This window comes from Pichia kudriavzevii, chromosome 1 (assembly GCF_003054445.1).
Source record: "Pichia kudriavzevii chromosome 1, complete sequence".
Taxonomy (NCBI): domain Eukaryota; kingdom Fungi; phylum Ascomycota; class Pichiomycetes; order Pichiales; family Pichiaceae; genus Pichia; species Pichia kudriavzevii.
The window spans coordinates 615428-634991 of NC_042506.1; the positions used below are offsets into that span (position 1 = coordinate 615428).

The 19564-nt window shown below is 37.6% G+C and overlaps 8 protein-coding genes across 8 annotated transcripts; 5 read left to right on the top strand and 3 right to left on the bottom strand.

The window, feature by feature from the left end:
• Window positions 1-37: 37 nt before the first annotated feature.
• On the top strand, window positions 38-1456 carry C5L36_0A02860 (uncharacterized protein; the record flags this gene model as incomplete). The annotated part of the gene is made up of 1 exon (XM_029463301.1): window positions 38-1456. One exon carries the CDS (start codon window positions 38-40, stop codon window positions 1454-1456), a length of 1419 nt encoding a protein of 472 aa, XP_029319161.1.
• A 140-nt stretch (window positions 1457-1596) lies between these two features.
• On the bottom strand, window positions 1597-3777 carry C5L36_0A02870 (uncharacterized protein; the record flags this gene model as incomplete). Its single annotated transcript, XM_029463302.1, has 1 exon — window positions 1597-3777. One exon carries the CDS (start codon window positions 3775-3777, stop codon window positions 1597-1599), a length of 2181 nt encoding a protein of 726 aa, XP_029319162.1.
• A 1205-nt stretch (window positions 3778-4982) lies between these two features.
• On the top strand, window positions 4983-6665 carry C5L36_0A02880 (uncharacterized protein; the record flags this gene model as incomplete). Its single annotated transcript, XM_029463303.1, has 1 exon — window positions 4983-6665. The coding sequence occupies one exon, from the start codon at window positions 4983-4985 to the stop codon at window positions 6663-6665; it is 1683 nt and encodes a 560-aa protein (XP_029319163.1).
• A 2060-nt stretch (window positions 6666-8725) lies between these two features.
• C5L36_0A02890 (uncharacterized protein) lies at window positions 8726-11542 on the top strand (the record flags this gene model as incomplete). The annotated part of the gene is made up of 1 exon (XM_029463304.1): window positions 8726-11542. One exon carries the CDS (start codon window positions 8726-8728, stop codon window positions 11540-11542), a length of 2817 nt encoding a protein of 938 aa, XP_029319164.1.
• Window positions 11543-11852: 310 nt separating this feature from the next.
• On the top strand, window positions 11853-14114 carry C5L36_0A02900 (uncharacterized protein; the record flags this gene model as incomplete). The annotated part of the gene is made up of 1 exon (XM_029463305.1): window positions 11853-14114. The coding sequence occupies one exon, from the start codon at window positions 11853-11855 to the stop codon at window positions 14112-14114; it is 2262 nt and encodes a 753-aa protein (XP_029319165.1).
• A 97-nt stretch (window positions 14115-14211) lies between these two features.
• C5L36_0A02910 (uncharacterized protein) lies at window positions 14212-15378 on the bottom strand (the record flags this gene model as incomplete). The annotated part of the gene is made up of 1 exon (XM_029463306.1): window positions 14212-15378. The coding sequence occupies one exon, from the start codon at window positions 15376-15378 to the stop codon at window positions 14212-14214; it is 1167 nt and encodes a 388-aa protein (XP_029319166.1).
• Window positions 15379-15598: 220 nt separating this feature from the next.
• Window positions 15599-16759, top strand: C5L36_0A02920 (uncharacterized protein; the record flags this gene model as incomplete). Its single annotated transcript, XM_029463307.1, has 1 exon — window positions 15599-16759. The coding sequence occupies one exon, from the start codon at window positions 15599-15601 to the stop codon at window positions 16757-16759; it is 1161 nt and encodes a 386-aa protein (XP_029319167.1).
• A 128-nt stretch (window positions 16760-16887) lies between these two features.
• C5L36_0A02930 (uncharacterized protein) lies at window positions 16888-18456 on the bottom strand (the record flags this gene model as incomplete). Its single annotated transcript, XM_029463308.1, has 1 exon — window positions 16888-18456. The coding sequence occupies one exon, from the start codon at window positions 18454-18456 to the stop codon at window positions 16888-16890; it is 1569 nt and encodes a 522-aa protein (XP_029319168.1).
• Between the last annotated feature and the right edge of the window lie 1108 nt (window positions 18457-19564).

A 19564-nucleotide genomic window follows, 5' to 3' on the forward strand; every position in this document is an offset into this window, starting at 1 on the left:
TCCTAGATGTCCAATATTCTTTTCTTGAATCTTGTGGATGAACGTTATTACTCGATTGATGAAATACCCAGCAAAGAATCACGCAAAGAAAGTCCAAGAGCATTTTCTGGCTAAGAAGTCATGCGTAAGTGCCGAAAAGACAGCCTTTTTCATTGCATCTGCAAAGTATAAGCTGTATCCTTACTGTGACCAAACTGCACCCTTAAGACAAAATAGATATTTCCATTATTTCACTGGTGTTGATCAAATCTCAGGTGCTTATATTCTATACAACTTGGCCAATGAAAAACTTACATTATTTTTACCAGATGTTGATACTGAAGATATTATGTGGAGTGGTTTACCTTTGTCTCCTGAAGAATCCTTAGAGCAATATGACGTTGATGAAGTCTTATATGCAAAGGACGTTTCTTCTGTTTTGAATGATTTGAAGAAATTAAACTTTTCTGTCTTCACCACCGATATAGATGAATACAATCAAGAAGGCTTTTCCAAGGCGGTTATTCCAAACGACCCTGATTTCTTCTACGCCTTGGATGAGGCCAGACTTATTAAGGATGATTATGAAGTTTCTTTGATGAGGGAAGCCGCAAAAATTACAGACAAATCCCATTTAGCAGTCATGTCGGCACTACCTATCGAGAGTAACGAAACACATATGCATGCTGAATTTGTTTATCATTCAATTAGACAAGGTTCCAAATTTCAAGCTTATGACCCTATTTGTTGTTCTGGCCCATCATGTGGTACTCTACATTACGTGAAAAATGATGATTCAATGGACGGTAAAACTTCTGTTTTACTTGATGCTGGTGCTGAATGGAAATGTTATGCATCAGATGTTACAAGATGTTTCCCAATCAGCGGAAAATTCTCAAAGGAGCATTTGGCTATTTATAATGCCGTTAGAGATATGCAGGCACAAGTTATGGAAAAGATTAAACCGGGTGTTCTTTGGGACGATTTACATTACTTGTCACATAAAGTATTGATAAAACATTTCCTCAAATTAGGTCTATTTCATAATGGTACTGAGGAAGAGATTTTAGGATCTAAGGTTTCTACTTGGTTTTATCCTCATGGTCTAGGACATCTATTAGGAATGGATACCCACGATGTGGGTGGTTATCCTAATTACGAAGATTCGGATCCTATTTTAAGGTACCTTAGATTAAGGAGAAAATTACAGGTAGGTATGGTTGTTACTGATGAGCCTGGTATCTATTTTTCCCCATTTTTGATAGAAAATATTAATGAAGAACAGAAGAAGTACGTCAACATGGAAGTTGTCAAGGAGTACATGTACATTGGTGGTGTTAGAATTGAAGATGATATCTTAGTTACCGAAGACGGATATGAAAATCTAACAAAAATTACCTCTGATCCACACGAGATTGAAAAGATCGTGCAAAGGGGTTTAAATAGAGGTAAAGAAGGTTTCCACGTGGTTATATAATGTATTTAAACGTTTCTTCAACAATGTGTTTATTGATGGAATTGTTCGCAATTTAAGTAATAACAAATTGTCTAAAAATACAGAGTCTTTATCTATTTAGTACATGAAAAGAAACTAATTTCAATTTTTTTCAGCAACGTCTAAACCCCACATCTGAAAACACTCGATCTATTATGTCTAAACTGGATAACTTCACGCCTTTCTAGCATAACTAAAGTTTTGTTCAAAGCTTCGATGGAAAATGAACCTTTCTCCACAAATGTTTGCCGAAGAGTATTATATGAAGTACTCCATCCTATTGGTAATCTTCTTTTAATTTCAGCCTCCATATTCTCGATCTGACCAATAACTTCCGGATTGTCGGTGTTTCCCTCTTTTATCGCATCCATAGTAGAAGCATTGAACAATCTCATCGCCTCTTCAACATGTCTTACCGTTGCCACGGGTGATAGTTCCATTTTTGCCAAAGATTCAGTTATTCTAATGATCGCTTCTAGTTGTCTCACAGTGATAGGAATCGACGATCTCTCTGTGGATAATGACTCCTTCAATTTAACTTCTTTTCTAATGGCTACAAAATTTGAGCTGAGCATTTCACTTGCTTCCGGTGTTAACCTCGGTGCACATTTTAACTTGCAATATTGAATATATTTTTTCATCAAATCTATCGGGATTTCACCTTCAGCCTGCTCCTCATTATTACCACCATTAGTATGTACGTTCATGACATGGTGGGCAATTGACATGTCTCTGTGTGTATTGTGCTCATCTTTGACTATAAAAATCATATCAAATCTCGACAAAATGGTGGTTTGGAAATCGATATTTTCACCTGGCGCCTTCATATCGTCGTATCTACCAAAGATTGGATTTGCAGCTGCTAAAACCGAAGTTCTGGAATTAAGAACAGTGGTGATTCCGGCTTTGGCAATCGAAATCGTTTGTTGCTCCATAGCTTCGTGGATAGCAACTCTATCTTCATCTCTCATTTTATCGAATTCATCAATACAAATGACACCGCCATCAGCTAAGACCATTGCACCACCTTCTAAATAAAAATCCCTTGTTGCAGGATCCCGTTGAACAGAGGCAGTCAACCCAGCCGCTGAGGAACCTTTACCTGAAGTGTAGACAGAAATTGGTGAAACTTTCTCAACGAATTTTAAAAGTTGGGATTTTGCTGTACCGGGATCACCTAACAGCAAAACATTAATGTCACCTCTCAATCTCATGCCGTCCGGTAGAACTTTTTTGGAACCACCAAACAGTAGGCATGTAATCGCCTTTTTGATGTCCTCATTACCATAAATCGAAGGAGCAATGGAATTTACAAACCTGTCATATAAGTTAGGTATTTTTGATAAATTGATGAATTCTTGTTCCTCTTCTTCTGAAAAAAACCTACTTATACCACCGGACGATCTTAGCAGGTCAGACTCAGTTTGAAAACCTAAAACTTTAAGGTATGGTGTTCTAATTGCGGCATTATTGATCGAACCTGTATTTCTTACTTTTTTTTGGTAAGTATCATATATTCCGATAACTTCACATCTAGTACCTGGAACTAAAGTATTACAAAGATACCTGTCCACAAAAAGTGTAATATGACGAGGTAGTTCACCCACGGGAACCATGTCTGATGTCTCTTGTAGTTTCAAGGTTTGTTGATCAATGAATGTAGATTTATCGTGAACAATCAAGTACGGATTTGGTGGACATTGGGGCTTATCTCCGTCTGGAGATGGAGGCGCCAAACATTTTTTTGGATATTGAGGTAAACCTAATGTGACACTAGATCTTATTTTGAGAGTATGCCTGCATGTTCTGCACATTAATGTCAATTCTGATGCTCTTGAATTAAGCATCGAGGAATTGATGATTATACCGGATATCTTTATAATCTTTGAAACGTGTTCAGAGTCGATATCCCTTATAGATATTCTTGTATCATTTGAAAGCAATATTAATTGGCATTGGGGGAATATAGCAGGCGCTTCCTCGTTCGTTAAATACATGTTTCTTTTAGCTAACTCGGTGATTGCCCTTTCAAACAGTGGTATAGTTTCCTTTGGGTTTTCAAACAATCTTTGATGTAGCTCATCGTGAAAATATATAAGATCTTCGGAATGCACGGTGAGTTTGAACTGCTTCGATAAGATGTTTTCTCTTAGTTGGTTTCTATATATGAAATCATTATCAACCCTAAACTCCAATATGAAACGTTTAAAAGCTTTTACAATTTCACTATTCTGGTCCGCCGCAACGTCCTGTTGCGGTGGAAGCACTGAAGTGGCATACGTATCTGCTCTGTCAAATGACATGGTTTCTTTGTAATCAAAATCCCGGGCTTTCTCTCTTGACTAACGATTGAAGAAAAGCTCTAAATACGCTATTTCAGCAATATTTACAACAAATGTTGGTTTTATTCGCCAGACCCCAAATTGTATGTCTTTTCTTGTCGCGCTCGTTTTTGAAGACTGTTCAAAATCGAACTGGGAGCATAAACTTCTTTCTCATGCCCTACTTTTGTAGGTTCAGAAACAGGTAATCAGGGAAACCACTGTATGTGTTGTTTACCATTAACTTTGCTTCAAGATTTTAGATGTGGTTATTAAGAGTCAAATAAAAAGTAGTTTTGATATGTTACTCGCTGCAACTAAGAATAATGCTGCGGGAGAGCAGCCGCTACAACAGTATGTACCGCATCTAATGAAGATTTTCCATGAAAGCAGAAACGTAACCGATTTGCACCTTAATACAAGGCTTTATATATTTTCAAGGGGTGTTCTTGGTACATGCTGGAAAACATGCGTGAGGCTATTTAGTCCATAGGCAAAAAAAAACTGTGTCTATCGTTTTTGTCAAAGTCGAAGGTTGACTTTTCTTTTTGTAAATCGATCCTGTGGCTACTTATATATTAGAATAGCCGATCTTTAGGAGGAAGACAGTGACTTTGCAAGAGTTAGTCCAGTAGCTTGTCTCGTTATTTTGTCAAGAGCAACTAGCTCCAATATGCGACACAATGCTCGAATTTTGTTTGTATAAGTTACGGGTACCTACACAAAGCCAAATAGCGATGCCATTTCCTGGCGTATTTATTCCCTTTTAGGAAACCCCTTAATTTCCTCGTAGATATAAGCTTTGGCTTTAAAATTCAAGTTCTTAGATTACTAATATCAAAAATAAAACACAAAAAATCCCCTATTTCTACGTTGTATATATAGTTTCCCTATCTAAGTTAGGTGAAATAAACAACTTAAACAGATATTTATGGTTGGCGCCAGCAATTAGCCAGCCACAATCAATTGAATTAAAAACCTTTTGCTTAAAACAATCATGTTTGCTTATAAGAAAGGTTTTTTTCCAGGGACCTCTAAACACAACATAGGTGAAAAGGCTATCAATTTTTCCATTGTTTTCTACCAGCATTGATTAGTAATGTTTTGATCCATATATAAACACGTGAAATATCCCCCAGCATTATACTGAATCAAGGTGGCTATGTTCCAGACCAATTTGACAAATCATGTTAACTCTAATTAGCCAAGTCAGAAGTGCTTTTCGCTGGGGAAGAAATCTGGTTCCCATGGAAAAACGTAATGTTTATGTTGTTTATGGAATAGCATTAGTAGGTGTCACTCTAGATAATATGAATAATGCAGCCATCATCACCTTGCAAAAAGATTTAGAAGAGAAATTCAATACAAACTCCTCGGTTGCTTCTTGGGTGTTGTCTGGGTATGCGTTGACTCTAGGCTCCTTTATAATGATAACCGGGAAGATTGCCGATATAATTGGACCAGACACTGTTTATTTGATTGGATTAGGAATTATGTGGATTACGTCTCTAATTTGTGCCTTGCTCCCACACACATCAATAATTCCATTGATTGTTTTCAGGGCTATTCAGGGTATAGGTGCGTCTTCACTTCTACCTTCTGTTCTATCTTTAATGGCTAACTATTTTTCCGGTCCTAAGCTCAAGCATTTGCAGGGGGCTATTTCTGCTTTATTAATTGCATTGACATCAATTTTTAGTATTGGTTTGATTCTAGGAGGTGCTTTTTCAGTAACTGATATTGGATATAGGGCATATTTCTGGTTCACTTTTTCATTAGCTTTGCTTTGTGATATTTCATTATTCTTTTTAATTATTCCAGTGAAAAAAACCAAAGGACATGAATCTTTAAACATGAAAAGTCTTAACTACATTTCCGCAAGTTTAGTTATTATTGGTGTTCTTTTGGTTATTCTTGGTTTAACGGAAGGTGCCTTAGGATGGAAACATGCAAAAGCCATTGCACCCTTGATAGTTGGGGTTTTTATTGTGATCGTGGCTCTGGTTTTCGATAGTTTCTATTTGAAGCGGTATCAGGAAAAACATTCTAACAAAGAAAAATCATCAGATTGGAGACTACAAATTGACCTGTTGTTTCCACCAGAAATCATTAAAATCCCTAATGTTGCTGTCTTTATAATCTGTTGCAGTCTTTACTATGCAATAATGCTTATGGTTATGGTAACCGCAGTTATGTTTTATCAAGACATCGAACACAACTCACCAATTATAACTGCATTGAAGGTCTCTCCCTTAGGTTTTGGTTTGGCATTTGGAGCTATTATTTACAGGCCGTGGATGTACGAGAAATTTGATGGCAATAAATTATTTGTGTACTCTGGTGCTTTAACATTAGGTACGTTGATCTGGTTTTCTCGGATTCATTATGCCGCATCTAACTCGTTTTGGAAATACGGTTTTGTATCCCTTTTTTTGTGGGGTTATGGTTGTAACTTGTTTTTTAACATTTACATGAAAATTGTTGTTGATTTTACACCTCTTCATTTGCAAGGGGTAGTTAATGGAATTTTTCAAACAGTTTCGCAAGTCTTCTTGAGTATTGGTAATGCACTCGTACCTTCAATCATAGGGAACGTTACTACCGCCCATTCTAATGAGGAAAAGAATGATTTGCAAAATAGACTAAAAACAATCTTGTATGTAGCAATGGGCTTTAATGCAACTTTTTTGCTGCTGTGCTTTTTGGTTAAAACAGTGAAAAAAGTTGATCGGGAAACTGTTGAAAACCAAGACAAGAAAGGGAATTTTAACGGATTTGATGATCAAGAGAAGCAAATTGTGTGCATACCTGAAGAATCTTGTAATGACAGTTCCCTTTCATCTAAAATAAACAAAAATGAAGCTGAGTAAGAGTATCTTTTTTTTCGAGTTTATCAGTTAAATACTGAACTTTATTCCCAGAAACCAATTACTTATGGAATATATTTGTTTGGGCAAAGTTAAGTTTCCATTTGAGTTTCATCTCTTTCAAAAAAAAAAAATATATTTTCTATTATACTTTATTTTTTTCTTGGGTGTAATTGCAAGTGTCAAAGCGACCATCATATTTTTACACACCTTGTAGAAGCTATCTTTCATGGCGGTCTCTTAATACCTATAATAGTTCCCTTCAATTTCAAATATCTGACTTTTGATCTGTTGTTAGCTTAATTCATAGGTAACGAATTCGGCAACATATTTTTTATTTAGCGGCACAAACAGGGGTTATAATCATAAATAAAAGGACCTTCTTTTTCCGAAATATGTAAAACTGAAACTCATTGGAACACTTATGCGTACTAGAGGGTGTCACTATGAATGTTAACACCACGTGGCTCTCCTCTGAAAAATATATATCAAGTATATGGAGATATTTTTAGAGTTATTCATTAGCGTTTTCTAATATGCGATCACAATCTAATTTTGTATACTTCAAACATATTGTATCGATATGTAAACACATACAGGGAAGGCATTACTGTATTCTTTATGTCTATAACACCAAAGGGTAAACTTTTGTGCCACTATCCGCTATTTGATCAATAATTCATATACTACAGGTTTTTACGTGCGTAAAATGTAGTTGAATAGTTCGGGCATACAATTTGCTGTGTCTTTATAAGCTGCCTGCTTACCTCCAAGTGTACCACAATACATCATATCGATCTTGGTCGAAACTTCTACGACAAACAATACGAGTTCCATAGAAAAGCAAAAAAAAACCGTACAGCATAACTTCGCATAATTGTAATATCGTTTAGATACGGGTCAACCATACATTTTATGCATTTAATTAAACATTCAGCAACTATCCACAACCCAGAAAATGTGAGTCCAAGTAGTATGCTTGAACTAATGAAACATTTTTGCTGCAGCAAAAAGAGAAAAAAAGACAGAATAACTTGCATAACCCTATAGAATTTGCCGATAAAGAACCCTCTCGTTAGTATTCTCTTGAATCCCTCGTAAAACATAGTCCTTCTTGTACATATAGATGTTGGTCACTTCCTTTTTTTCTTTTTTGCAAATAAACATTGAACAAGACAAGGACTCGTACGTCTTTGGCTGTCACCTCCTACACGCTTGCTGTTGCAAAACTACCAGTAACGCAAAAATAGGAATTTTAAATAGATTGCTTTAAGCCTACTATAAAGGCCATCACATGCTATCCTAAATTTTATTTCCTTACGAGTACTTATCTGAACTTCAATATAGAGATCTTGAGAACTTCAGGCTCCCTATTTCCACATGCATGATGGCCGACGTACTGATACACATAAATTTAAAGCTCCTTAAGAATGTTACGATCAATATAATCATATCATGCCCTTCATTATTAAAATAAAAACAGAGAATTGTAATCTTGCAGAGATGTACTCTTTGTGAATAAATATCTAGGTTATAATCAAATAGTTGAACAACCATAGGCCTATATGTTAAACCCTTTAAACACTTTGGTGTTTCTTTAAGAAAACTGGCCTAAGCCTATTTTTCTTACCATTAGCTCTATCTTCTACACTTCAACCAAAACTCATCTAACTAAAAACGATATACTAATAAAGGCAATAAGATATGTATGATTCGAGACACAATATATCGTGTGGGAATATACCCTTAGGAAATTTTATCTTGGCCTTCCTATTCATGAATTGCTACTGAAGCATCAAAAAAGAAGCCTTCTTCTTCCAGAAGCGCGGGTAGATCTGTTCTCAGGATAAAAAAATATGCATTTGTACAAATATGAATGTAGATAAAATTTTCTCTATCATGGCTACTATTTATTAGAACAACAACGTCCCATTCCCAAAACACATTCGTTGTTTGTTTTGTTTTTCACAACCATTTCGGTCTTTTTATAGGACAACCTGGGATAAGAGTGTGAAAAGCGCATACTATTATTTGGCAAATAAAAAATTAATTGGAGGATAAAGATGTCAAAATTACATTCTACCGAAGACTCTATTTCGCAACCTTCGATCGATGCTATGCCAAGCTCTATGGACAAAGATGCCAATGGTGTTTACTCAAGAGATACCTCAGAGAATGATTACGATGCCTCTATACAAAACGAGTTAGACCAAATAGAAAGCAATCTCGAACAGCTATCCGAAAACCAGAAAAAAAGACGGATGAGTAAACATGAGATGGATTTCTTGGAGTCTGAGCTGAACATGGAACTTGAGACTATGGATGTTTCTGACTTTGATATGCATCTACAAAAACTAATATCCGACAATAACTCTTCTCTTGGAAAAGATAAAGCTGGCAATATTGCAGAAAAACATGAAAATACAAGCTCAGGAGTAATTGAGGATTTGAATCATAAGGAAGGAGAAGCACACGAAAACAACTTTTCACCCCATAATAACAGTGGTCCAATCGTAGCAGTTGATTTGCATTCTTCTGGACTGTCGTCTGCACCAGAAAATAATAATGAAACTCAAGGGAGGGGTGGAGATGTAAATAGTGAGAAGTATGTTGATCCGGATGCAGAATTTCAAGAACCCAAGGAGAATCAAGATTTTGACGAGAGGTCTACTGCATGCAAGTCTGCGGAAAAAAACAAGGCAGAACATGTGTTACCTCAGGAGGCTGGTGCTGCATTGATCGAAAATGGAGACCAGGATAGCTTAGGAAATAACAATGAGGATAAAGATAAAGAGAAAACTGAACAAGAGAATTTTAATTCTCCTGTAACTTCTGAGTCACAGTTTCAACCTTTATCCAAAGTGCTGAGTGATGCTGACGAGAAGACAGCAAAAAGGAAACATGAAAGTGTCTCTGATGTCGCTTCAAAAAAGGACAAAGTTTTGGAAGAAGATGTTTCGAACCGAAGTAAAAAACGCAAGAAATCATCTATTGAAACAATCCAGGTTGATTCTTATAAAGGGGTATCAATTCCTGCTAATAGTGAGCTATTCAAAGAGCCGGATAACAATTCGGCATTACAAGCGTACAGGAATCTTCTACATAATTCTGAAAAGACTGCCGGTGAGTTGTCCAGTCACGTAAATGCACAGTTATCAGCGTTACCGCTCCAAATTACTGCACCCGATAACTTATCATTTAACGTTCAGACTCTAATACATACACTTCCTTGCTTGGACAATTTTGCGACGCAAATACTTATCAAAATTGCAAAAGGGCCTTATCAGAAAATCATGGAAATAGTGTCTAACAGAGAATCTTATACTTCGATTATGTTTGGTAACCTGGTCGAACTATTTGAGACCACCAAGAGGATTTATAATTCTGAAGAAAGTCCATTCTTTACCGTTGAAAATGTAACATTTGGATTATGGAAATTTGGACATCCGGCACCTCTTTTTCTGCGTGGCAAAGAGGACACTATTGAAGGTACCTTAAGGAAAGTGAATTTAGCTACTTTCCTTCTTGCAACCTTAGGGTTAATTGACCTTGGTTTCTTTTTCTTGAATGAAGCGTTTTTAGATGTTTTCTGTCCTCCCCAAAATTTGGATCCGTCAGAGTCGTTAAGTTTGATAAAAGATGAATCCGGTTATGACAAGGTCACAAAACTTGATGTAAGAAATAATAGATACCAGAGAAGCAACCAGACAAAGTTTCTGAAGGCTCAAGCTATCTTATACCTTGAATTGAAAACACAAGCTTACATCTCAGCGATTGAATTGGGTGACAGGTCTAAGGAAGACATCATTCATGACCTATTCCCTGAAAACATGGATGAGATTCTGTTGCGTCGAAAAGACCCATTCTATGAAACGAATGGATCCAAAATAGAAAGAAATGCTACTGTTTTTACTCCTGCTGAGTTGGACTTCTTAAAAAGATGTGATTACCGAAAGCAGACACTACTTAATACTGCTGATGACAATGTTCTAATGGAGAAATACGAATGGATCAAGTTTTTAAACGATTTACTTGAGTACGTTTCAAAAAACATTGGTTTTCTTATATGGGGTCCTAAAGGTAAACTTTCTTCCGAATTGGATAAGCTAAATGCAAAGAAAGACGAAAAAGTTGTGAAAGCTGAAATTGAAGAATTCAAAGCAAAGCTTCAAAAAGATGAGTCGAATGTTACCTCTGATACTGTTAAATCATTACCAGTGTCTCCACAGCAGGATGATCCAATTGATGCGAATGGCTCAGATATGTCGGATATCAGCAAAAAGGGTACAAAGGCTAAAAAGTCAACCAAAAATAGACCGTCGACATTTAGAAGAGTTTGGACCAAGGAAGAGGAAGAAGCTTTGAAGGAGGGCTTAAAGCAAAAGGGTACACATTGGACAGCGATTTTGGAATTGTATGGACCTGGTGGGCAGATCAATGAAAGCTTAAAGAACCGCAGTTCTTTACAATTAAAAGACAAAGCCAGAAACTGGAAAATTTACTACATCAAGAACAATTTACCGGTTCCAGATTATTTGAACAAAGCAACCGGTTACGCCGAAAAGTTTAGGAAGATGAAACCACTCAATGATGTTTCAGTTAATCGACCTAAAGCAACTGTGGGGCAATATAGTTCTTCAACATCATCTGCTTTAGCAGGCGGTGCAAGCCAGGGTACTACAAATTTGGCCAGCACCGATTTTCCAAATTCTAATGTAACAACAAATGGTAACAGCACGAATGCTTCCCATGACAATTTTGAAAATGAAGTCTACAATAAGATGATTGAAACCCTACTGCCTGAAAATAAAACGCAAGATAAAGCAGGTGATGATGATGCCTCTGAACTTAAAGAACTTGTTGCCGAAGCCTTCAAATAACCCATTTAAGTATTTGTACCAATTAGATAAACATTGTATAAAATAACAGTAATAAGAATTAGACCCCTCGTTTACAAGGATTTTGCTTTTTCATGTTCGCTCAAATAGACTCGGAATTGTGCAACCGGTCATCCGAAAAAAAGAGGTAACATTTTTTTCTCCGATGATAAGTTCAAAAAGGTGGTGACTGACTTCTACGTTTCCTATATATAGACAGAGTTTCCTTCGTGTGCCAAAACTGCTAAAGACATGCACAGTTCATCAGCACAAACGTTTCAGAATAAACTTTGTGATAAATAAGCTTTTGATAATGGCCACGAGACGACCAAGTCTTTCCATGAGAGAGGGCACCTCCGATATTGATTCGCTTGATTCTCTAGAGTCCAACAACTTCAGGGCGGATGATATTCATATCTACAAGAACCATTCTGATGGCAACGAAGAAGGTGGTAGTGCTGCATCTGCTGCTAATTATGATGATGATGATGGTGGTGGTAATAATAATAATTATAATCACAGCAATTGCAGCAATACTTCCTCAAAATTGGAAACATTTGGCTCTCATATGAACGGGGAAAGTATTACCCCCGATACAATGAGGAAATCACACACACTATTATCCAAAATTACCACCATACAGCTGAACGATACACAAGTAGTCCCGCTGAAAAACCGTCGAGGACTGTTATCAAGCTTATGTCTTATTCCAGAGTATCAGGATGCAAGAGAGCTTCCAACATCATTGAGAAGGTTCATTGTTTTTATCATTGCATTCTGTGCAATGTTAGGCCCTATGGGTACATCAATTTTGTTACCTGCTTCGGACGATGCTGTAGAAAACTTGAAAACAAATATAACGATGCTTAATATTGCAATTGGTGTGTATCTCATTACGCTTGGTGTTATCCCATTGTGGTGGAGTAATTTTTCGGAGAGGCACGGTAGACGATCAATATACATCATCTCATTTATTATGTATTTGTGTTTTACAATCGGCTGTGCTCTAGCTAAAGATGTTAATATGCTCATTGGATTTCGTGTATTGAGCGGTGGTTGTGCTGCAAGTGTTCAAAGTGTTGGTGCTGGTACTATCGGTGACTTATACCCGATAACAAAGAGGGGTGCAGCAATGGGACTATTCTACCTCGGACCTCTAGCTGGACCTCTATTGAGTCCTATTATAGGTGGTGCGATTACTAGTAATCCCAGATTCGGCTGGAGGGCAACGCAGTGGTTCTTAATATGTTTGAGTGGGGGTTGTTGTATATTAATTATTTTTTTTTTACCTGAAACATTAAGAAAACAGGATAATAAAGATGCTATTAGGAAAATTTTACGGGAAAGACTTAGAAACAAAAGAAACCCAGAAGATACAGAGTCGAACGTTACTACAGAAAATAAAGACCTTAGTGACACAAATGATAAAGATTCTTTATTGTCACCTTCAAACAACAAAATAACGCCAGCATCATCTGGCACCCCATCCAATGCAAATAACACTAGAGATGATAACGAAGCAATCAATGAGCAAGAAGTGGAGCGCCTAAACACACTATTAAGCAAAATTTCTACACGTGTATCGTTCGGAAGTAGAAGCAGGAGAGGATCTTTCGTATCTGTTGTCCCTCAAGGGGGGGGAAACAACTCCAATCGCGTTGGTGATAATGAGGAAAATATTGATGCGTTGGCAATTGATGAAGACGAAGCGCCTGTAATTGATTCGGTTGCGCCATTATCCAAAGTTCCCACAAAGGGGATTATCAACATAGAAGATTACAGTAGAAACAAAAATGATGAAATCGCAAACGAACTCGATCAAATACAAGATATCGAAAAACGTGGTAGAATAGCTTTGCTCAAACGTTACACTAAGATATACTTGTATGGTCCATTGAAAGCTTTCACGTTTATGAGGTACCCCCCTGTATTCTTATCCATTGCGTATTCTGCACCGTGTTTTGCTGCTTTGTATGTTCAAAACATGACTTTGACTTATATGTATTCGAGGTCACCGTATAATTTCTCCTCTGTTTTGGTTGGTTTAGTCTACATTCCAAATTCGGTGACCTATTTCATTGCTTCTATTTGGGGTGGAAAGTTCAACGACTATTTATTGAAAAAAAAAATTGAAAAATATGGTATTGTAGCTCCGGAAGCCAGGTTTGGTATCAATGTGTATGTTGCGGCCGCAATGCTCCCTGGATCTATGCTAATCACAGGGTGGTGTTTGGATTACAAGGAGCAATGGGTTACTCCATTGGTTGGTACTGCATTGTTTGGGTTTGCTCAAATGATTGTCATTGGTGTAACTGTCACTTATCTTGCGGATTGTTTACCTGGTAAAGGGGCGACTGGAATTGCATTAAGTAATTTTGTAAGAATGATCATGGCAGCAGGAGTCTCTTTTGCAACTGAGCCATTGATCAAAGCAATGGGGGTTGGGCCACTATTTAGCATGTGTGCTGGTATCACGGCTGTTTTAAGTGTTTTGTTGGTTGTTATTATCAGATATGGTGATCATTGGCGAGAGACTTACAACCTAGAAAAACTATACGATATCGTAGATGACTGACCAACCGGTGAAAATTATCAACTTTTGTGCTTTTAATACTAGCGGTTATACCTATAGCTCTGTGTACAAAAAAAAATGTTTACGATTACTACAAGAATCATACTTTTTTTGGAGGTGGTGGTGGTGGCGGTGGTAGTCCCGTATGTGCTGAAGAATTCTCTGACGTTTTTGCGGTAGAGTTATTATCATTCAATTTAGTCTGTTCATCGAAATAAGCTTCTAGATTCACTGCAGCATGTTTGTTTAGATTACGTTTCCTACTCGCAAATGCAGTACGAGCGGCTTGTTCAATTGAATCCCCTTCACCTTCACTGACAAAGTTAGGAGCAGTTACTTTTCTAGGCAAAAATTCAGGGGGTTGCGTTAACGGAACCTCTGGAACTATGTTCCCATTGACCACATTATCTTGCGCTAGCACATCCTTGGCTTCCAGGGTACTCTCAAATTTACCAAAAACTTCAGGAATACGATGTAAAAGTCCATAACCAATGTCACAACCTAGCACACCCCTTCCGCCCCATATTGTGCCTGATCTTAAAACTACTGTAACAGGTCTAACACTATCGGAATCATAATTGTAGACGTACAATAAGAGCTCACAGCCATCACCATTCTTGGCATATTGGCCCTGCAAGACTTTAGATAACAAATCTTCACCCCCTGTTGCAAGTAGCCCATCTTGAGCCTGCAGGATGTATTCCCCAGGGTATATACCTGAAATATATGCTGGAGATTTTGGATGTACTTTCAACACATGCCAGGTATAAAAACCAGCCTTTATGGGGGTTAGCTGGAAAGATATACCTAAATTGGGGCTCCATGGTAGTGCGTTTTCCGATGCTTGGTTTTCATCCAGACTAATTTCATTAAATGAATTCAATGATCGAGAAATTGCGTCTTTGACTTCTTGTGGAGTAACCACAACGTCTCTTATGATAGAGCCTTTTGATGAGAAAACTGTGAAAGTTATGTTATTGTTGGCCACTTCAACTTCGTGTCTGATGTAACCAAAGAAGTTTTCATAATTAACCGAACCCGTTTGATGGTTGATTTGCAAATAGGCGTTGATATCATTACCATTCATCCTCAATATAAAGTCGAACCATGACTCAAAACCGCATTTTGCTCCTATGGAATCTGGTTTGACTGATAGTATACGCAATCCTTGGCGTGATTCATCAATTTCAGCGTTTTGATGTATGATGCTTTCATTAGAAAGCTGTGATTCTATTGTACTGACTAACTTCTTTGCAAAGCCAAACATACTGAACACAGACCTTGAGTGTATCACCAAGGTTTGAACGACACATCAACTGCTCGTGTTTTCGGTGTGTTGATTTTTTTTTTCGGCACCTGCATCAATTATGTGGAGCCTCGAGCTTCTTTAGCACAAAATCTTCAGAGAACCTTCACTGAATTTTTTTTTTTCCAGTTCAAGTAACATTAGTAAAAGTCTCCTTGCATCAGCTTCAACTGAACTGTAGATGTTCATTAGGCGGCGCTTCTTTAGCATTATTGGCAGAGCTATGAATGGTACACAGCAATACGAGACAGAAGTCTTGAAAGTTAATCCCTCTACTATTATCATTAATGATGAAAAAAAGTCAATAGAATTTACTAATAGTGAAACTAAGAAAGCTATCGAGACAGCAGCTAGTTTGTTAAGAAGCTCACAAGTGGTGGGCTTTCCAACCGAAACTGTTTATGGCTTAGGTGCTAGTTCGTTGTCATCAGATGCGGTTACAAAAATATATGAGGCCAAAAACAGACCTGCTGATAATCCTTTGATTTCACACATCTCTTCAGTTGACATGATTAAAAATGTTTTCAAAACCGAAGTACCTGAAATATACAACCCACTAATATCTAAATTTTGGCCGGGGCCATTAAGTATAATTCTACCGGTTTCCGATGACTGTCCGGTATCTCCAGTGGTAACTGCTGGACAAAATACCTTTGCCGTTAGGATGCCTGAAAACAAAATTGCCAGAGCCTTGATACAAGTTTCCAATTTACCACTAGCTGCGCCTTCTGCTAATGCATCAACCAGGCCGTCACCAACTAAAGCAGAACACGTTCTACATGATCTGAATGGTAGAATCCCGTTGATTCTAGATGGTGGATTGTGTGATGTGGGGTTAGAAAGTACGGTTGTAGATGGTACAGTGGACCCACCCATGCTCTTAAGACCGGGAGGAGTGAGTTTAGAAGAAATTCGTAAACTTGGTCATGGATGGGAAAACATCGTTTTAGGTAAGAAGACAGCAGGACAGTATGAAAAAGTCCGTACGCCTGGAATGAAATATAAACATTATTCTCCTACAGCCAGAGTGATTCTTTTCGAAAATTTTGATAAGCTGGAGTCTGCAATTGATACATATCTAAAAAACAGTACAATCACGAGCAACACAAAAATTGCTGTTTTGACTACCAAACATTGGGACACTAGTGGCGGGGGGAATTTGGTTATACCTCTCGGAAAAGAGGGAGAAGAAATTCAGCGTAATCTATTTGCGGCTTTAAGAGACGCAGATGCACAGGAGGTTGACCTAATTTTTGTTGAAGGTGTTGATGAGGGTGAACAGGGATTAGCAATCATGAACAGATTGTCAAAAGCTGCAAGTGACATAATATCGAATAAGTAGGTTTCCAAGTTCTAGCATTGAGAATAGTCAAACCGTTTGAGTATTTTCAGTGTTTTGTACAATACGTTTATAAAAATAAAGTGGGTAACTACATCAATAATCAGTTGTTAACTAGGTAGAATAGAACATCATAGCTCATCATGAGCATTCTCGTTTTCTGCTGCTGCTTCTGGTGCTTCGGTTTCTTGAGCACCAGTGGCGGTAGATTCAACTTCTTCTTTTGCATCTCCAAACGCATCGATCTTCAGAGAACCATGTTCCTTGATGAACTCTGCCATTGATTCTAAAGATCTGTTCTCTTCATAGTAAACAGGTTCAGAACCATCCGCTGGGAACAAAACTAAGGTTGGGTAACCTTGAATTTCAACACCTTCCACATCATTTTGGGTATGATCTATTTCGGCAACTATGACATCTTTTCCTTCAAATAGAGAAGCTAGTTCTTCAAAGACAGGAGCTAATTTTTTACAGTGACCACACCATGGTGCATAATATTTAACAAAGACATCCTTCTTGGAATTAACAATAGCGTCATGTTCTGCACCAACTAAGTGATAAACAGAAGAGTTTTGGGATTCTGGAATTGGTTCAGATTTAACAATAGGATCTAATTTACCTGCCTTGAACTTTTGAACAAATTGTGGAATATCGTTGTTGTCTAACTCCTTGGATTGATCAATACCGTATTTCTTATTAGACTCAAGATCATGTATAACGAATAGAGGGAATTCTTCTTGCATATTCAAATTTTGGGCATGTAAACCGAATTGAGCCGCATCCAAGCCAACAAAGTTTAATTCACCTCTGTACTTCTTTGCCAATTTTTTGATAATTGGTTCAGCAACATCTCTTTCCTCGGTGGAAGAATAAAAGTAGTATGCCAATGGAATGCCGGCTGAGGTATAAGCTTGGTAGGTTGCGCCGTTAATCTCACCAAATAATGGCTTTGACTCAACATCAATAAACTCAACCAAGCGGTCTGCTTCTTCGCCAATGTCTTCCCCCTTATAAACAGATGCATCGTCAACGGTTTCACCCTTTCTGAAAACAACATAAGAAGGTTTTTTACCGTTAGCATACTTTTTCACGTAATCTTTATCTGAGGTTGAAGCAAAGGTGAAATGCTCCTTATACTTGTTAGCAACGTCATAAAAAGTAGTATTTGAAGCAGATTCTTCAGCACCTTCTGGTAAGATTTGGAGAATGAAAGATTCGGTTAAATCACCAACCTTTGCATCAATTTCTTTACCATCAGTGAAAACTTGGACGGCTGGTAAGGTTAGTTTGACCATATAGCTTTGGATGGAATCCGAGGATCTTTGACCAGGATAGTCGGAAATATTTTCGGTGTCTCCCTTGAAAACCTTCAAGGTTGGGTAACCTCTAATCTCAAAATCAGCACATAGATCTCTCTCCTCGGTACAATCAATTTGAGCTAGTTTAATCTCAGGATGGGTTTCAACCAATGAATCCGCTGCTGAGGCAAATTCTGGACCTAATCTCTTACAATGACCACACCATGGAGCAAAGAATTCGGCCAACACATAAGGGTTAGATTCGATGAATTCCTTGAAGGTATCTTGGGTAAGCTTGACGACAGCAGAATCCTCTGGCGCAACAGCATCTTCAGCTCTGACTGAGAGGATGTTGGTAATTGCAGCCAAGACAGAAGTTATGGTTCTGATAGATAGTTGCATAATGAGTGTTAGTAAATCGGTTTTTGATCCAAACTATGGCAGAAGAAAAACAATTGCCTTCAGGAACACCAAATTAAAATGTAAAGTTGCCATTAAAAAGCACGCCGCCTTTCTCGACTAGCGACACGTCAACCTCTTTTTTTCTACAGCAGCGCTAGACATCATTTCAAAACAGGCACGAGGTCAGAAAGTGTACCACTCCAAAAGTCACAGTCGAAAACTTGGCCGACTTGTACGTTTTGCTTAGAGAAACTACAATAGCTGTAGTTGACAAATTGGACTCCTAGTGTTTACTTTCACCATTTGTCGATTCTTGGTGCTATTTAGTGCAACACAAATATTGAATTTAAGTTCCTTAACTAATGTTTTCATGAAACGATCAAGAAAATTTGAAAGTCACTGAGAGAATGGAAGGGGGGATGCACACGGTAAGAGAATTCTCTGATATCTGTAAGATCTGAAGCCGTTGGCTTGAAAATGAAGCCGACAGTTTGTCTCTAATTGGTGTAGGTAGTCTCTTAATCTTTTTACATGTACACTATAATTTGAGCTAAATAAAACAGGGGCAAGTGTCGATAGCTAAAAAAGACCTGTGACAATGATTACACTGACAGGTCATAACTTTACAGTTATAGTAACTTCAAATGGAAGCCTGGTGTAAATAGAGCAGATTAGACGTTTGGTGGATAATGAAGACTCTAAAAAAAATTTGTGTCTTTGGATTCTAAGGACTCTCTTGATGCAGCATTCATTTTAAGGGAGTTTGATATTCATCTAGTTTCTGCACAATCCAGCTACATAAAAGCAACGTTATGTATTTTCACTAAGATGTTCGCTATAAAGGTTTCGTTGAATGGTCAAAGCTAAGACGCTTAACATTATACCATATGTTTATCTTTTTCTCAAGATAGTTTTTACCCCAATGTTTTTATATTTTTTAGGGTCGGCTCTTTTCTATGAATCGTCGAAACCTTTTGTGTATATGTTCACCCAATCAATGAAAGAAAGATTCCTCAAAGGTGTTTGCAGAGTATCAACCTCTGATTTAGAAAACAATTGTTCCTCTAATAACCACACTTTAAGTTTTTGAGAATGTCCCCGTTGATGA